Source organism: Podarcis vaucheri, assembly GCF_965113315.1.
Source record: "Podarcis vaucheri genome assembly, chromosome: 8".
Taxonomy (NCBI): Eukaryota; Metazoa; Chordata; class Lepidosauria; order Squamata; family Lacertidae; genus Podarcis; species Podarcis vaucheri.
Genome location: NC_138766.1, coordinates 59,708,655 through 59,721,785, shown reverse-complemented (window position 1 = coordinate 59,721,785; position 13,131 = coordinate 59,708,655). Strand labels below are relative to the sequence as shown.

Here is a 13,131-nt window from a genome sequence, read left to right as displayed (position 1 = left end):
ACCTCATTGTGCCATTATAATCTGACCAAGGGTACTCAGTTGCAGTCTGTTTGCATTGGCTTGATACTGCAAGATCTCTTAGTGCCCAGATTTTGTTCTGTTTTTTGGGGGGGTTTGTTACACACTCTCTCTCTCTCTCTCTCTCTCTCTCTTCTTTTCATGATTCAAGACTTTAGATGGAAGTATAAAAATCCAAATAATGGCCACAGTGGAAACAAGACATGTGGACTATTTTCTTCAAGTTGTAAATTCCATATTTAATTAATTCCTTTGAGGTTTCTGTTTTCCCCAGCCACAAAATTCCACACTAGATTTAGGAGAGTTGGGCAAGTAAAAAAATGTGTCTATTGTGGCCAGTCAGTCTTTTTACAAATGGACTGTGTTAGCTTTTTTTTAATCCAAGCATGAACTAATCAAAGTATAGATCTCATGAAAGTGAATTTTAATACAATCAAATCGAAATATATTAGTTTTCTAAACACAAGAACAAAATTTCCCTTCTACAAATGCAGTCATTTTTTTCCTTATATATTTCCTTGGAAAAAGCCATTTATCTTCTACAAGAAGAGGAAAAACGTTATAGTCATTATGAAAAGCATTGCTATATATAAAAAAAAATACTTAAGGCTAATTTGTTCCACCTTTATTTAACCTAGAGAGCACATTTCTAGGTTTTACTAATGGAATGTATCAAATTACTTGAGTAAAGTGGTAATGGTTGCAATTCAGGGCCCAGTATAACTAAAGGTGGCAGAGTTTGGCCTTAAGATGGGAAATATTGTACAGATTCTTGCTTGGAGTTAAGAAGAAGTGATACCAATAAATCACCTTGGCTTAAAGAACAAGCAAATTGTGCAGAGTATGCTTATCTTCTTTAAAAAACAGTGCTATACAAAAATATTTGCATAGTAACATTTCAAGCACAAAGTCACTAGATAGCTTACAAAGGCCTTTAAATGAGAAACTGTGCTGCTTTGAAAGACAGACAATTTGGAACTATCAATGTAAACTTGGGGGAAAACAGTCAGTGTCCTTTCTTACAGAGAGTCAAAGTTAAGAACAGCTAACTAAAGGTATTGGTTCAAAAAGTATTTTTGTACAGCAGGTGTAACAGTCGTAAGGAAGTAATCCAAAATGCCCAGGTTCCTCATATTACAGCAGAAAAAGTTTGTTCAACATTTCAAATGAGGCACTAGTTGCACATATTTTTGAATCCGTTCACAATCAAAACGTTCCAGTCCAACTAAAGATGACTTGCAAGTATTTCTTAGAATCCAGAAATCTTAGTGAAATAAGTCTTCAGAAGGTGGTGCATAAGAAAATCCAATGAATGCATCATCTGCTTCCAGCACACTGGCATTTACAATATTATAGTCAGAAGAAATGCAAACTGAACAGGGTACCATTTCTTCTGTAAATGCTGTGTCAAAGTTTCTGATGTCATCTGGACCAGACTAGGAAATAAAACATACAAATTGTTGTAAGAAAAAGGTATGATTTCTACCTCTAGTATTTCGTATTTCAGTTCAAACTGGAAGGTCTATTAATTTATCAACAAAACAATTTATCAGCAAAATAATCAATGGTACAATCTTACCAGGGAGAGTGTCCCAGGGTCCATAGGATATTGTGGACCTCCCTCTCTATGGGTGGAAGTAATGGAGGGAACCAAAAATAAAAATAGTTGTCCATACCTTCTGCCCTGGCCAGGACAAGTGGGCAGGGCTTAGGAAATAGCAGTAGCTCCACCACAGATCTTTACACCCTGATAGGATTGCTTTGCTAGTGTTAGTATATCTCATCATTATGATTACTTTAAAGCTCTGCTTGAAACTTTTTTTTTCAAACTTCTTTTTGCATATTTTTTATTGCTGCTGTTTTTTATAGCTAACTGTAATTACTTCTTGAATGAGTTCTTATATTCCAGTTTACTGAAGTATGAACTATTGTACCTACCACATTAGGATTAAACGGCGGTGGGATCTTTTTTTGTTCGAGGTCAGTCCAGCTGAGAGATTCAAAGAAGGGATGCCTCTGAATTTCAAGCTGAAATACAAGATACAATTGCATGATACATATACACTTGTCTTATACCGATCAGAAAGCAGTCTTTTGCCTTTGTCAAGTACTTTGCTGATTTATATAAAAAGGGAACAGAAAAGACACCAAAGATAGAGGAATATCTTAAAAAGAGTAATTTGCCAAAAATAAAAACAGATAAGTTAGCAGTATTAAATGAAGAAATAACAGGGCAAGAAGTCTTAAATGCAATAAGTTAAGTCAAGCAAAAGTTGGGAAATCGCCTGGACTGGATGAGCTATCACCTAAGTATTACAAGAAACTGAGTGAACAGCTTGTGAACCCTCTAAAAGATCTGATGAATGAAATTCTAAAAATAGGGAAGGTTCCAGAGACATGGAAAGAAGCATACATAACACTAATTCCAAAACAAGATTCAGATTTGATGTCAGTTTAAAATTATAGACCTATTTCTCTATTAAACAATGATTACAAACTGTTTGCGTACATCTTAGCAAACAGATTAAAAAAGGCTTTAGAGGAATATATTCATAGAGACCAAGCAGGATTTCTACCAGGTAGACAAATGAAAGATAATATAAGAAATATTTTGAATAGAATAGAATACCTGGAAGTTAGAAATGAAAAACAAGTGGCCCTAATGTTTATAGACACACAGAAAGCCTTTGATAATATCTCTTGGGACTTTATGAAAAAAGTCCCAGAAGAGATGGAATTTGGAGAAAATATATGAGGGGAGTCCAAGCTATTTACTCAGAACAAAGAGCAAAACTAATTTATGTATGCTGCAACAGCAGCAAGAATCTTGATTGCACAATATTGGAAGACAGAAGAAATACCATCAAAGGAATGGCAAGTAAAGCTAATGAACTATGCAGAATTGGCTAAGCTAACAGACAAACTACAAGAGGACAAAAAGGACTTCAAAAGAGTCTGGGAACTATTTACAGTTTATTTGCAGAAACAACAGAATGGACTGGATTCACTGGCAGGATTTGAATAAACTTTCAAAACTTCATTTGAGTAACACATATTTTAGAGAAATGATAAGGGATTTTATTTTTGTGTAGGAAAAGCAGGATACAATAAATAAAACTAAATAACTCAGCAGGGGGGGGGTTGAGGTAAGTCCAGAGGAGGGGAGGGAGAATAATTGTAAAATAACATGATGAATAAGATTTGTATCATTAATTGTTATAAAATTCAATAAATATTTTTTTTTAAAAAAGAAAGCAGTCTTTTGCTGCCAACAAAATAAACCTTTGTAATATGCTAGAGTAATATATTTCACAAGGCAAATATCCTACAGGAGCATAACTACTTGGGTGTTACATATGTTTTCAGTTTATGCTGAGCTAGCCAAGCTGAAGAAATAGTCCTAATTGGAAAATGCATTTTGTTTACTTAAAGCAACTGCAGTAGCCAGACTCAGATTATTTAAATGGTTCCTATCAATAAATTTCCACACCTTTTAGGATTGCCTTGGCAACTGATAATTTTCAAAGGAAAGTCAATATTTAGAATTCTAAATTGATGTTATAACTCTAAGCTTGACATTGCCTATTGATTGATTGATTTCTTCAGATACATTACGTACAAAATCTTCTCTAGCTCCAAGTCTGTTTTGTCTCTCCTTCTCCAAAAGTTCTTCTAGAATAGACCAAGCCGTAAGACTGATGCCTGGCCTTAAATGTAGGGGTTTGTGGAGAATATTTTCATACATCTCAGCAACATCACGGCAGTAAAAGGGCGGCTGGAGAGGGCAAGGAAAACACACAGTTAGGATGCTAAACTAAAAATCACTAGGCTTATTCAAGAAATGTCGATAAATGAATAATTTGGAATGTTCACTCATGCTAGATTGGACAGAGTTCACTTCAGAGATCACAAGGCAGAATAGTCAAGAACACCTGTTTAATCTGTGTAGCTAGTTCATGTCATATAAAGGCAAGAAAGGGGCTTTTTTGACCACCACTTTGGACCACTTGTCTCTTGGATACTCATAAAGTAGCTTATGAAGCACTATCAGCCCTTCTTAATAGCTGATTTAAGAATTTTGCTGAAAACTGTTATACACCAGAACAATATAAATAGCAACTATATACAAAAATTGCTTGTAGTGCAAGCAATTGTGTGGCCTTTTGTAAGGTCAGTAAAGCATTTTATAATAAAGAAAGAAGAGGAAGAGTAACCCTCTCCAGCATTCTCCTAAATGCAGAAAAAAACATACTCTTCAGCATAAGTATTACAAGCCTGTAATAGATACATTTTACTCTGGTATCTAGGCGAAATACAAGAGCAAATGAGAACATGTTGCTTATGTCCTGGACATTGACACTGACAGCCTTTTCTAGTTAATTCCATTCTATTTAGCAATGAATAGCATCACTGCCACTTCAGTTGTCTGTTCCATCTGTGCTGGGTGACATAATCTGTTTACAGTAGAAAGTCAGGAAATTAACAACATAAAACCAAAAGCAGCACTAGACAATGCAACAAGATCTGCTAAGTATTTATCAAATTTTATTAGGCAGTCAAGCCCAACAAAACCAAGTAACCTGTTCATAAATATGAATCTGGAATGTAAGATGTGTTCTTAATATTGTGAATGATAGGAACAGTTCTGTGAAATCAGAGCATTGGTGCCTCTGAGTCAACATCCCATTTCCAACAGCGGAACCCCACAATAGGACAGGAAGACAAAGACTCTTCTCTGTTTCCCCACAACAACCGCTTTGCAGAGACATCTGGAAGTACTGCTTTAAATATGATGCGTGAAAAACATGAAAATTCTTACCAGACCATATAGCATTTCATACAAAACAGCACCAAGGCACCACCAGTCTACTGTGTTGTCATAGGGTTGCTTTCTGATCACCTCTGGGGCCAGGTACTATAGAGGAAAAGAAGTTTGACGACTAACTCAGAGATACAGCTCCTCTTGCCAAATGAAATATTGCATGAGAGAGTATTGTTACTTTGACAAAGGCAGCGCAAAAATGTCTTGATTATAATCTAGTAATATTAGAAATCACTAATAGCAGCACTGAAACACATTTCTGTGCACTCATTGCCTTTGCTCTTCTGTAAGCTCTCTAGAAAGCTTGGTCCACTGTTAAAGAATCCTTATACAGTTGTACCTCGGGTTAACCCAGAAATAGTACCTCGGGTTAAGAACTTTGCTTCAGGGTGAGAACAGAAATCGCACAGCAGCGATGTGGCGGCAGCGGGAGGCCCCATTAGCTAAAGTGGTACCTCAGGGTAAGAACAGTTTCAGGTTAAGAACGGAACTCCAGAATGAATTAAGTTCTTAAGCCGAGGTACCACTGTAGTCAGGTCTGTGAAGATTGTCTGAGGCCCAGGGTGGGAGTCTTGTTAGAATAAAGTTATAAACACAAACAAAAAGGCAGACAGTGCCTGGCTGGACCAGCCAGCCATCTTAGCCTCCTGAGGCACAGGGTATGTGTACCTGGCTGTCCCCAGTCTCTGCATGGGCCTGATTATAGTTAACTGTAACTTTGAGAACTGGTGTCCAAATGTACTTTCCCCCCTTCTTCCCTTTGTGTTGCATCTTTTAGGTTGTAAGCCTGAGGGAGGAGACCCTCCTTTTAAAAAAAATGATCTGAAAGCCTTTTTGGCTGAAGAGGGGGGTAACAATGCATTAAATAAATAATAAAATAGCACACACCCCAATGTTTAGCCTGTGTTCATTTTCTTACAATGTATACTTAAAATATTGTTTCCAAGTCTGTCACTACAAGGCCCATATATGCACTAACATTTTCCCCACTAAGAAAACATAGCAGCTGAAATTATTTTGCCCTTGTGACAAAGCCTATGAGTTTGCTTTTCAGTAAAAAGAGCACCAGCACAGAGTAGCATGTAGCTTGTCTCTTACATTGGTACAGACCCACTGATTCAAACACTTCCTCCCCACCACAGCAAGGTTTTGCAAAATGCACTGCAAAATATTTTCTTAAGTCATGCAAAGAAATTTACATACCTCTGGTGTACCACAAAATGTTGCTGTAGTTTCTGAAGTAGCAATTCCTTCTTTACAAAGCCCAAAATCTGTTAAAACAACATGCCCCTGCATTGAAAACAAACATTTTACTGTAAAATAATGCAGGTTGTTAGTGATCATATTAAAAATAAAACCTGGGGCAACAGGAAAATATATTTAATGCCTACCAGTGAGTCTAGAAGGATATTCTCTGGCTTCAAATCCCTGGTCACACGCACAAAAAGAAAGATAGTTCAGAATAGGATTGTAAGCAGCACGTTTAGCAAATAATACACACTTTCTTACATAAGCTTTTAAAAAGAAATCAGGCCTCTGTGGAAACCATGATTTGTGAGCATGAGAAACAAATGCACATACAATAATACAAAATGTTGGCATTCAGCTTTGTGGTCATTTAGACTACAACTAAATGTTGTAAATTATTACCTTTAATTATTATAAATTATTACCTGTATACAATGTTTATGGAGTGTAGGTAACCCAATGCACTGGCTATTTCAGCAGCATAAAACCTGGCTCTGTGTTCAGGAAAGGAACGCTCTTTTTGCAGATGAAAGAAGAGCTGCAAATATGCAGAGTGCAAGTTAAAAGAATGCAGCATTAAAAACAAAATAGATGGTGTCATTCTTAATGATAGATTAGTAGAACTGGCGATTTCCCTATGAACAACTATAAAAACAGTGAAAACAGATTCTCTATGTGCATAATCATTCACATCCTTCACATCCTTCCTTTAATCATTTCCTTATTTTGTCACATCTGTAGACCCAGCATACTTGGGCCACAGCTGGTAAATGAGGTAGATTTATGTTTAGATGTGGGGCTAATATAAACTGCTACTGTGATGGCGTAAGCTGGTTGTTCCATATGCTGAGAATCAACACCATATTTCCAGCAGACTTGCTACAGAATCTAAGTGATGCAACAATATAACCATCTTGAATTAAGTTGACTCAGTTCATTATTGCAGCTTCTAAGTGAGTCTAAACTAGCGGTTCTGTCGATTTCAATGGGCACCACATTGCCACAATACAAAGACCCAAAAATATACCTACCTCCCCTCCATTAACAAAATCCAGAACAAAGTAAAGCTTCTCTGTAGTTTGGAATGAATATTGCAATCCAACTAAAAATGGATGCTTCACATTTTTCAACAGCACATTACGTTCAGCCATAATATGTTTTTGCTGCAAGGAAGTGAAAGGTCAATAAGTAAATAGGAACAATTTGGTAATTGGGAGGGAAAAATAAAATATCTATTTCCTTTCACCTCTTTCCTGTTGAGAATAATCTTTTTCTGCAGCACTTTAACGGCATAGAACTTCCCATCCAGTTTTCGTTTTGCAAGAAGAACCTGAAGAAGAATTTGCATATAGTGTGAAAGTCTGTTCTTGCACTAAAGTGTTAAAAGTAAAGGAACACCACTAAATTTCAACTTCTTAGCTTTTCACAAATACACAGAGGGTGCAGCCTTTATCAAGACTATCTGTCCCTGTAGTAATAATAATAATAATAATTTATATCCCGCTCTCCCTAGCCAAAGCCTGAGAGCGGCTAACAACAGTAAAAATAACACAGTTTACATAAAATCACAATCAATTAATTGAAATACATTCTAAAATCAGTTCATTCTAAAATGAAGACCACTATTGCTACTCTTTCTGGCAGCAGCAGCCCAGGACCTGAGACAGAAGTTTCTCTCATCACCTGCCAGCTATTCCTTTTTCCCCTTGAGATGTAAAGGATTGAACATATAACTCCCTGTATGCAATACGTGTGCTATAATCCCTCACCTCATGCCATCAGCAAAAGCGGATTTCTCCACAAAAGAAGCTCAGGTGGAAAAGTATGACAGAAGAATACATAAAACAATTAAAATTAGGCCTACCTTGCCAAAGCTGCCCTTCCCAATAACTCTCAGGAAGTCAAAATCTGTTGGTTTAGCACTGGAAGGGATTGAGGAAAAAGAGGGTTACTTAAAGTAGTCAGGATGGTTTTATTTAGCAGTCCAATGACAGACATGGCACACATTCCAACCATCATTATTTCTCTTCCAAGTGACCATCCCTTCTATATTATCTGTACTCTCTTCCACAATTCCCATTTAGCCATCAGGCATCTACTCCTTTGCAGCCTCTCTGAGCAACAACCAATCCACATAGCATTTCCTGCTTTTATTCATCACTGTCCTCCACATTTGGTTTTGCTTGCTTGTTTTTGCTCAACATTTGTTGATTCCCAGAACTTTGTCATTCCCCCTTTAGTTTGCACTAAGCTCACAAGAAATATTCTATTGGTACTGATTTGGGGAGGAGGAACTTCTTCTAAAGCTGCTCAAAAGGGCAAATACATGCATGGAGCTGCTTGAATTTTTTCATGGTTAATAAATTCAGTCTAACGTTCGGTTTATATTTAACTAAAAACCTACTGAGGATTTCCAGATGGCCCCAGGTTGATATTCTGTGAGGTAGAGTTTGGCTGTTGAAAGAAAGAGGACACAAAAGAATAATAAGAGTCACATCAAGGTTTTAATTATTTTTATTTGCTAGAAAGAACATTTATTCCTACATTCTCAAGAGCAGACCTATCAATCTCAATAGATCTACCCTAACTATGACTAATGATTCTATAAGATCAGACAGCACTTTGTACACCAAGCACTGAATAATAGATGAACAAAATATGTATACAAGGCTTTAAAGTAAGTAGTGAGAGAGTTGGCCTTGAGTATTTCCTTAGAACTAGGATAATCTCAGAGCAGTTTTGATGATAAGCAAGCAGCATCTGTTGTTGTTATGTTTACTATTTTAACATCCTAGATGTGCTTGTAACTTGGCTGTTGGAAGACCAAAGGATCCAAACCAATATTATAAATATAATAGTCATAATCTTTACTGGAACACAGGATGCATGGCAATAAAATAGGCAGAAGAATAGAAAGTAGTCCAAGATTCAAATAGTGGAATTACCGTTTATGAAATATCATGTGGACTTACAATTCTAATTATGGATGAGGAGATACAAGCAGTGCTTTACTTTCCATTACACTGTACAACAAGAATCCACACTTTCTAGGAAGGAACCCAGAAGTTTTAATTACCTTTTGACTGTTCCTTTCATCTTCATCTTCAGATGGATCATAATGGTGCTTTGGATTGTTCATCTGAAGAAATGCTTGGACATCTGGGCTAAAAAAAGGGGTGGAGATTAAATCCATCCATTATAAATAATAGTACATTTATACTTTTTCAATGTGAGCAGAGGAAGCTTCTCTATTTCACTACTTTCAGAAAGAAACATTACCAAATTTCTATTTTATCTGCACATAAACATAAATAAAACAGGAGCAGAAACTATAATGACTACGTAAGACGGAAACTGAATCAAATCAGGGAGTTAATCTAACTGCATTATTCCCTGTTTTTATTCAATTTCCATGTTACAATTTCAGAGTTTGTTAATTAGAACCAAATTTCCACTTCCACTTCTAGAGTGTATACTAATTGGATAACTTGTGAACACCACCTGGAATAAGCCATTTCCTTTCTAACACCTTCAGCATTACTGTCATTTTCTGTTTCTAATTTGCTAATTTAATTAAAACTAAACTTAAACTAGCACAGAGAAAATTGCACACAACCAAATGCAAAGCAACAGAAACTCCAGCAGCAAAAGCTAGTGCCACGGTCAATGAACTCTGCTAAAAGCCTTCTTAAAAAAAAGAAAGAAGAAGAAGAAGAAGAAGAGGAAGAGGAGGAGTTTGGATTTGATATCCCGCCTTTCACTCCCTTTAAGGAGTCTCAAAGCAGCTAACATTCTCCTTTCCCTTCCTCCCCCACAACAAACACTCTGTGAGGTGAGTGGGGCTGAGACTTCAGAGAAGTGTGACTGGCCCAAGGTCACCCAGCAGCTGCAGGTGGAGGAGCGGAGACGCGAATCCGGTTCTCCAGATTACGAGACTACCGCTCTTAACCACTACACCACACTGGCTCTCCAGCTTTGTGTTAACAAGCTACAGGGAAGTCACCCAGGAAGTTGCCAAACTTGCCTCAGCTGGCTTATGTCCTACCATGGAATAGGTACTGCTCTGTATTCGTACAATTCAGGCATAGGCAAACTCAGCCCTCTAGATGTTTTGGGATTACAACTCCCATCATCCCTAGCTAACGGGACCAGTAGTCAGGGATGATGGGAGTTGTAGCCCCAAAACATCTGGAGGGCCAAGTTTGCCTATGCCTGGTACAATTCTTATATCCCTTGTGGATGGGTATAATAACAATGCCTCCCCCTTTAATCAGGGAACATGAGGAGGTACATTTGGAAAGAGGCACTCCTGGAGAGATACAGGCCTCTGACCGTGAAGGTTTTAAAAGCTACTGTCAGCACCTTCAGCTGGACCTGGAAACTAAAAGAAACCCACAAGGCTGAGCCAGAACTGGAACAACATGCTCCCTGTGACCCTTATTTCTCAAGAGAAGCTTAGCATGCTGCAGTATCTGAGGCTTCCGAACAGTCTCCAAAAGGCAGCTCAGTGTAGAGCACTGTGCAATAGCCAATTCAAGAGTGCATCAAGTTTAAATGGCCCCGGGAGGATTACAAATCAGGGAACAAGAGTGGGTGTTTCAAATCTTTAAAGTATGTTGTCCACATCCTTGGACAACAAGAGTTTAAAATACCTATCAGGAGTGGATCAGCAGATAATTCAGATACTGCTCTCAGACTTCACCAATAACAAAATTTGTGTGGGTAGATGCAAGAGATTTTATCTGATAAAATGTTTAAGAGATAGATTTATTTTAACATGAAAGCTCAATTGGCAACATTTGGGCTTTTTTACCACCTTAGCACAGAATTAAAATGGAGCTTTAAACTTCGCCCAAGTTTTCTTCCCATCTCTCCAGCAGCCTCATATTACAGAGCTCTGGATTAAAACGAGGAACACACCCAAGACCACTGTCTGATAAGGTAATGTCTAAATTCAATTGCATCGTGAGCCAGACCACATTTGTCAATTTCATTAAGCCACCAGGCTGGTGAAAGGAAGGCTGGCATCAACAGGCAAATTCCTCAGAAAGTTCTGGAATCAGTTTCTGAAGATGGACCAGTCAGAGAAGCTCAAATTTTGTACCCTCATTAAACTTATTGAAGCACTTCAGGAACATCTAACTCTGCATAGTGACATGTGGCTAAGAAAAACAGTACGTCCGGGCTTCTTTTCAGATTCTTTAAGGTACTAACATGTTTTGCCAACTAGTGAAACTGCACAGTCTAGAAACCTCTGTTTCTTCTATTTAGATAAAGTGTAACTTCAAAGTATTATTGAGGCTTGAATTATGATTATCAAAGGCAGGCACAATATTTAATTATAATTTGATATTTATGAAATTTACAGCTTTGAGAACTTTCCTTTGGGATGGAAAGGTAGGATTTTAAAAAATCTCATAGTAAGTCTTATTTAGGGAAGTCAATGACTGATGAACATTAGACTTTCCTTCCTGGAAGGAGCAAACCAGTCCATCTAGTTGAGCATTCTGTCTAATCATGGTCAGCCAGATGCCCCTGAAATACTCTCAAGGAAGACCTCATGGTGATTAGCCTTTCCTTTTTGCATGTGTAGCATCTGGTAGTCACAGGTGCATTTTTTTTAAACAAAACTGCTTATAGTGGAGTACTTAGAAGCAATTTGTAAATAGCTTCCTTATACGGTTGATAACATACCCTTACTTCTAGGAAAATATATGTGTGTGTGTTAACTTACTGATTGCAAAGTTCTGGCTGTCGTACTAAATTCTGAATGAATTCATTCAACCCTGCTCTTCTCTGCTTAATGAAATCTGAAAGAAAATTAGGAAGGACCATACATTAGATTTCTTTTTTTAAAAAATTGAAGTTTACACTTTTTTTCAGATTACTTCAGTGTTAATCAGTTCGATAATGTAAAGACAAAGGCCCACATGCTCCTGTTATCCTGACTGTATCCTCTAAGGGTCAATGGGTTGGTGAAACTGACTAGACCAGATTGCAAGAAGCTTCTGGTCTTCAGACAAATAAGAGCTCTTACAAAAACAATAAGAGATACACAAATACATGTGAATACGCACCAATCCTTTCAAACAACAGTTTTAGTTCCACAAATGTTCCAGACCATTAAAATGGTGGAGAGAAGGCTTGGGCCAATGACATGTTGGGACAGCCCCATGGTTGTCAGGGCAGCCATGAAGTCCTGAGCTGTCGATTGCCTCTGCATGGATGTCGAAGTCCCCCAAATCCAGCAGTACTGGAAGCCTCAAGACCAGCTCTTTCAGCAAAGGCAAGGACACTGCTGGGCAGCGTGGCAGGAGGTGAACCAGCAGATTCTCTCATCTGTCCTGATTGTCTAATGCTGGGAACACACACTCTAGATCCTGCCCCCACCCCACAACTGGACAGAGGGCCTGGAGAGAGAGAAAATTTCTAGGGACCACAGCAACTCCCCAACTCTCAAGTCTACCCAGATACTGAACTGTGTGGGCACAGCTGGGTGATGCCAACTGTACCCTGTTCACCCACCCAAGTCTTAGTGATACAGACCAGATTGGCCTGCTCATCCACAATCAGATAATGGATGAGGGAGGTCAGAGTTGACCTGGCATTCAGCAGCAGCAGTCTCAAAGGCTGACTTATACGACAACAGCAATTCCCCAGTTGGAGGAGGGTCTGGCACTTGGCACAATCACTAAGTGCCTGTGCTGTGTGCCCCTTACTTGGCCTGCTCCACCTCCCACAGCACACCTCTCCCTACCCTGTAGATACTTGCTTCATTACCCATTTATTATCCTATCATCCAATCTTTACAAAATTTAACAAAGAAAGAAATCTGGTGCAACATGTATGGATATAATATATGCAGTAGAAAGGACATGTTGAATGAATCAAGGTTGACAGCTGAGTTTGAGAAGATATAACAGAAACTTTATTTGCATTTAAATAAGCATAAATTGGTCTGGTTGTTTACAGAATTACTAAAATGGAAAGTAATTTACATCCCTTATATTTTATTAGCATTATACATTCCACAATGGACCAGA

At 38.0% G+C, this 13,131-nt stretch overlaps 1 protein-coding gene across 7 annotated transcripts in view; it reads right to left on the bottom strand.

The window, feature by feature from the left end:
- Positions 1-421: 421 nt before the first annotated feature.
- LOC309538377 (serine/threonine-protein kinase Sgk3) overlaps positions 422-13,131 on the bottom strand; it is a 54,220-nt gene continuing 41,510 nt past the window's right edge. For 6 of the 7 annotated variants that reach the window (XM_082233892.1, XM_082233893.1, XM_082233894.1 and 3 more), the window contains 13 exons: positions 11,823-11,898; positions 9,165-9,252; positions 8,493-8,542; positions 7,953-8,010; positions 7,335-7,418; positions 7,120-7,251; positions 6,514-6,626; positions 6,232-6,268; positions 6,044-6,130; positions 4,838-4,933; positions 3,638-3,793; positions 1,957-2,046; positions 422-1,454 (listed from right to left, as the gene is read on the bottom strand). In XM_082233892.1, coding sequence (XP_082090018.1) covers positions 1,284-1,454; positions 1,957-2,046; positions 3,638-3,793; positions 4,838-4,933; positions 6,044-6,130; positions 6,232-6,268; positions 6,514-6,626; positions 7,120-7,251; positions 7,335-7,418; positions 7,953-8,010; positions 8,493-8,542; positions 9,165-9,252; positions 11,823-11,898 — 1,238 coding nt within the window. In that variant the 3' untranslated portion in view covers positions 422-1,283. The remainder of the gene's footprint in view (positions 1,455-1,956; positions 2,047-3,637; positions 3,794-4,837; positions 4,934-6,043; positions 6,131-6,231; positions 6,269-6,513; positions 6,627-7,119; positions 7,252-7,334; positions 7,419-7,952; positions 8,011-8,492; positions 8,543-9,164; positions 9,253-11,822; positions 11,899-13,131) is intronic. The other variant, XM_082233896.1, reaches the window with a different exon arrangement.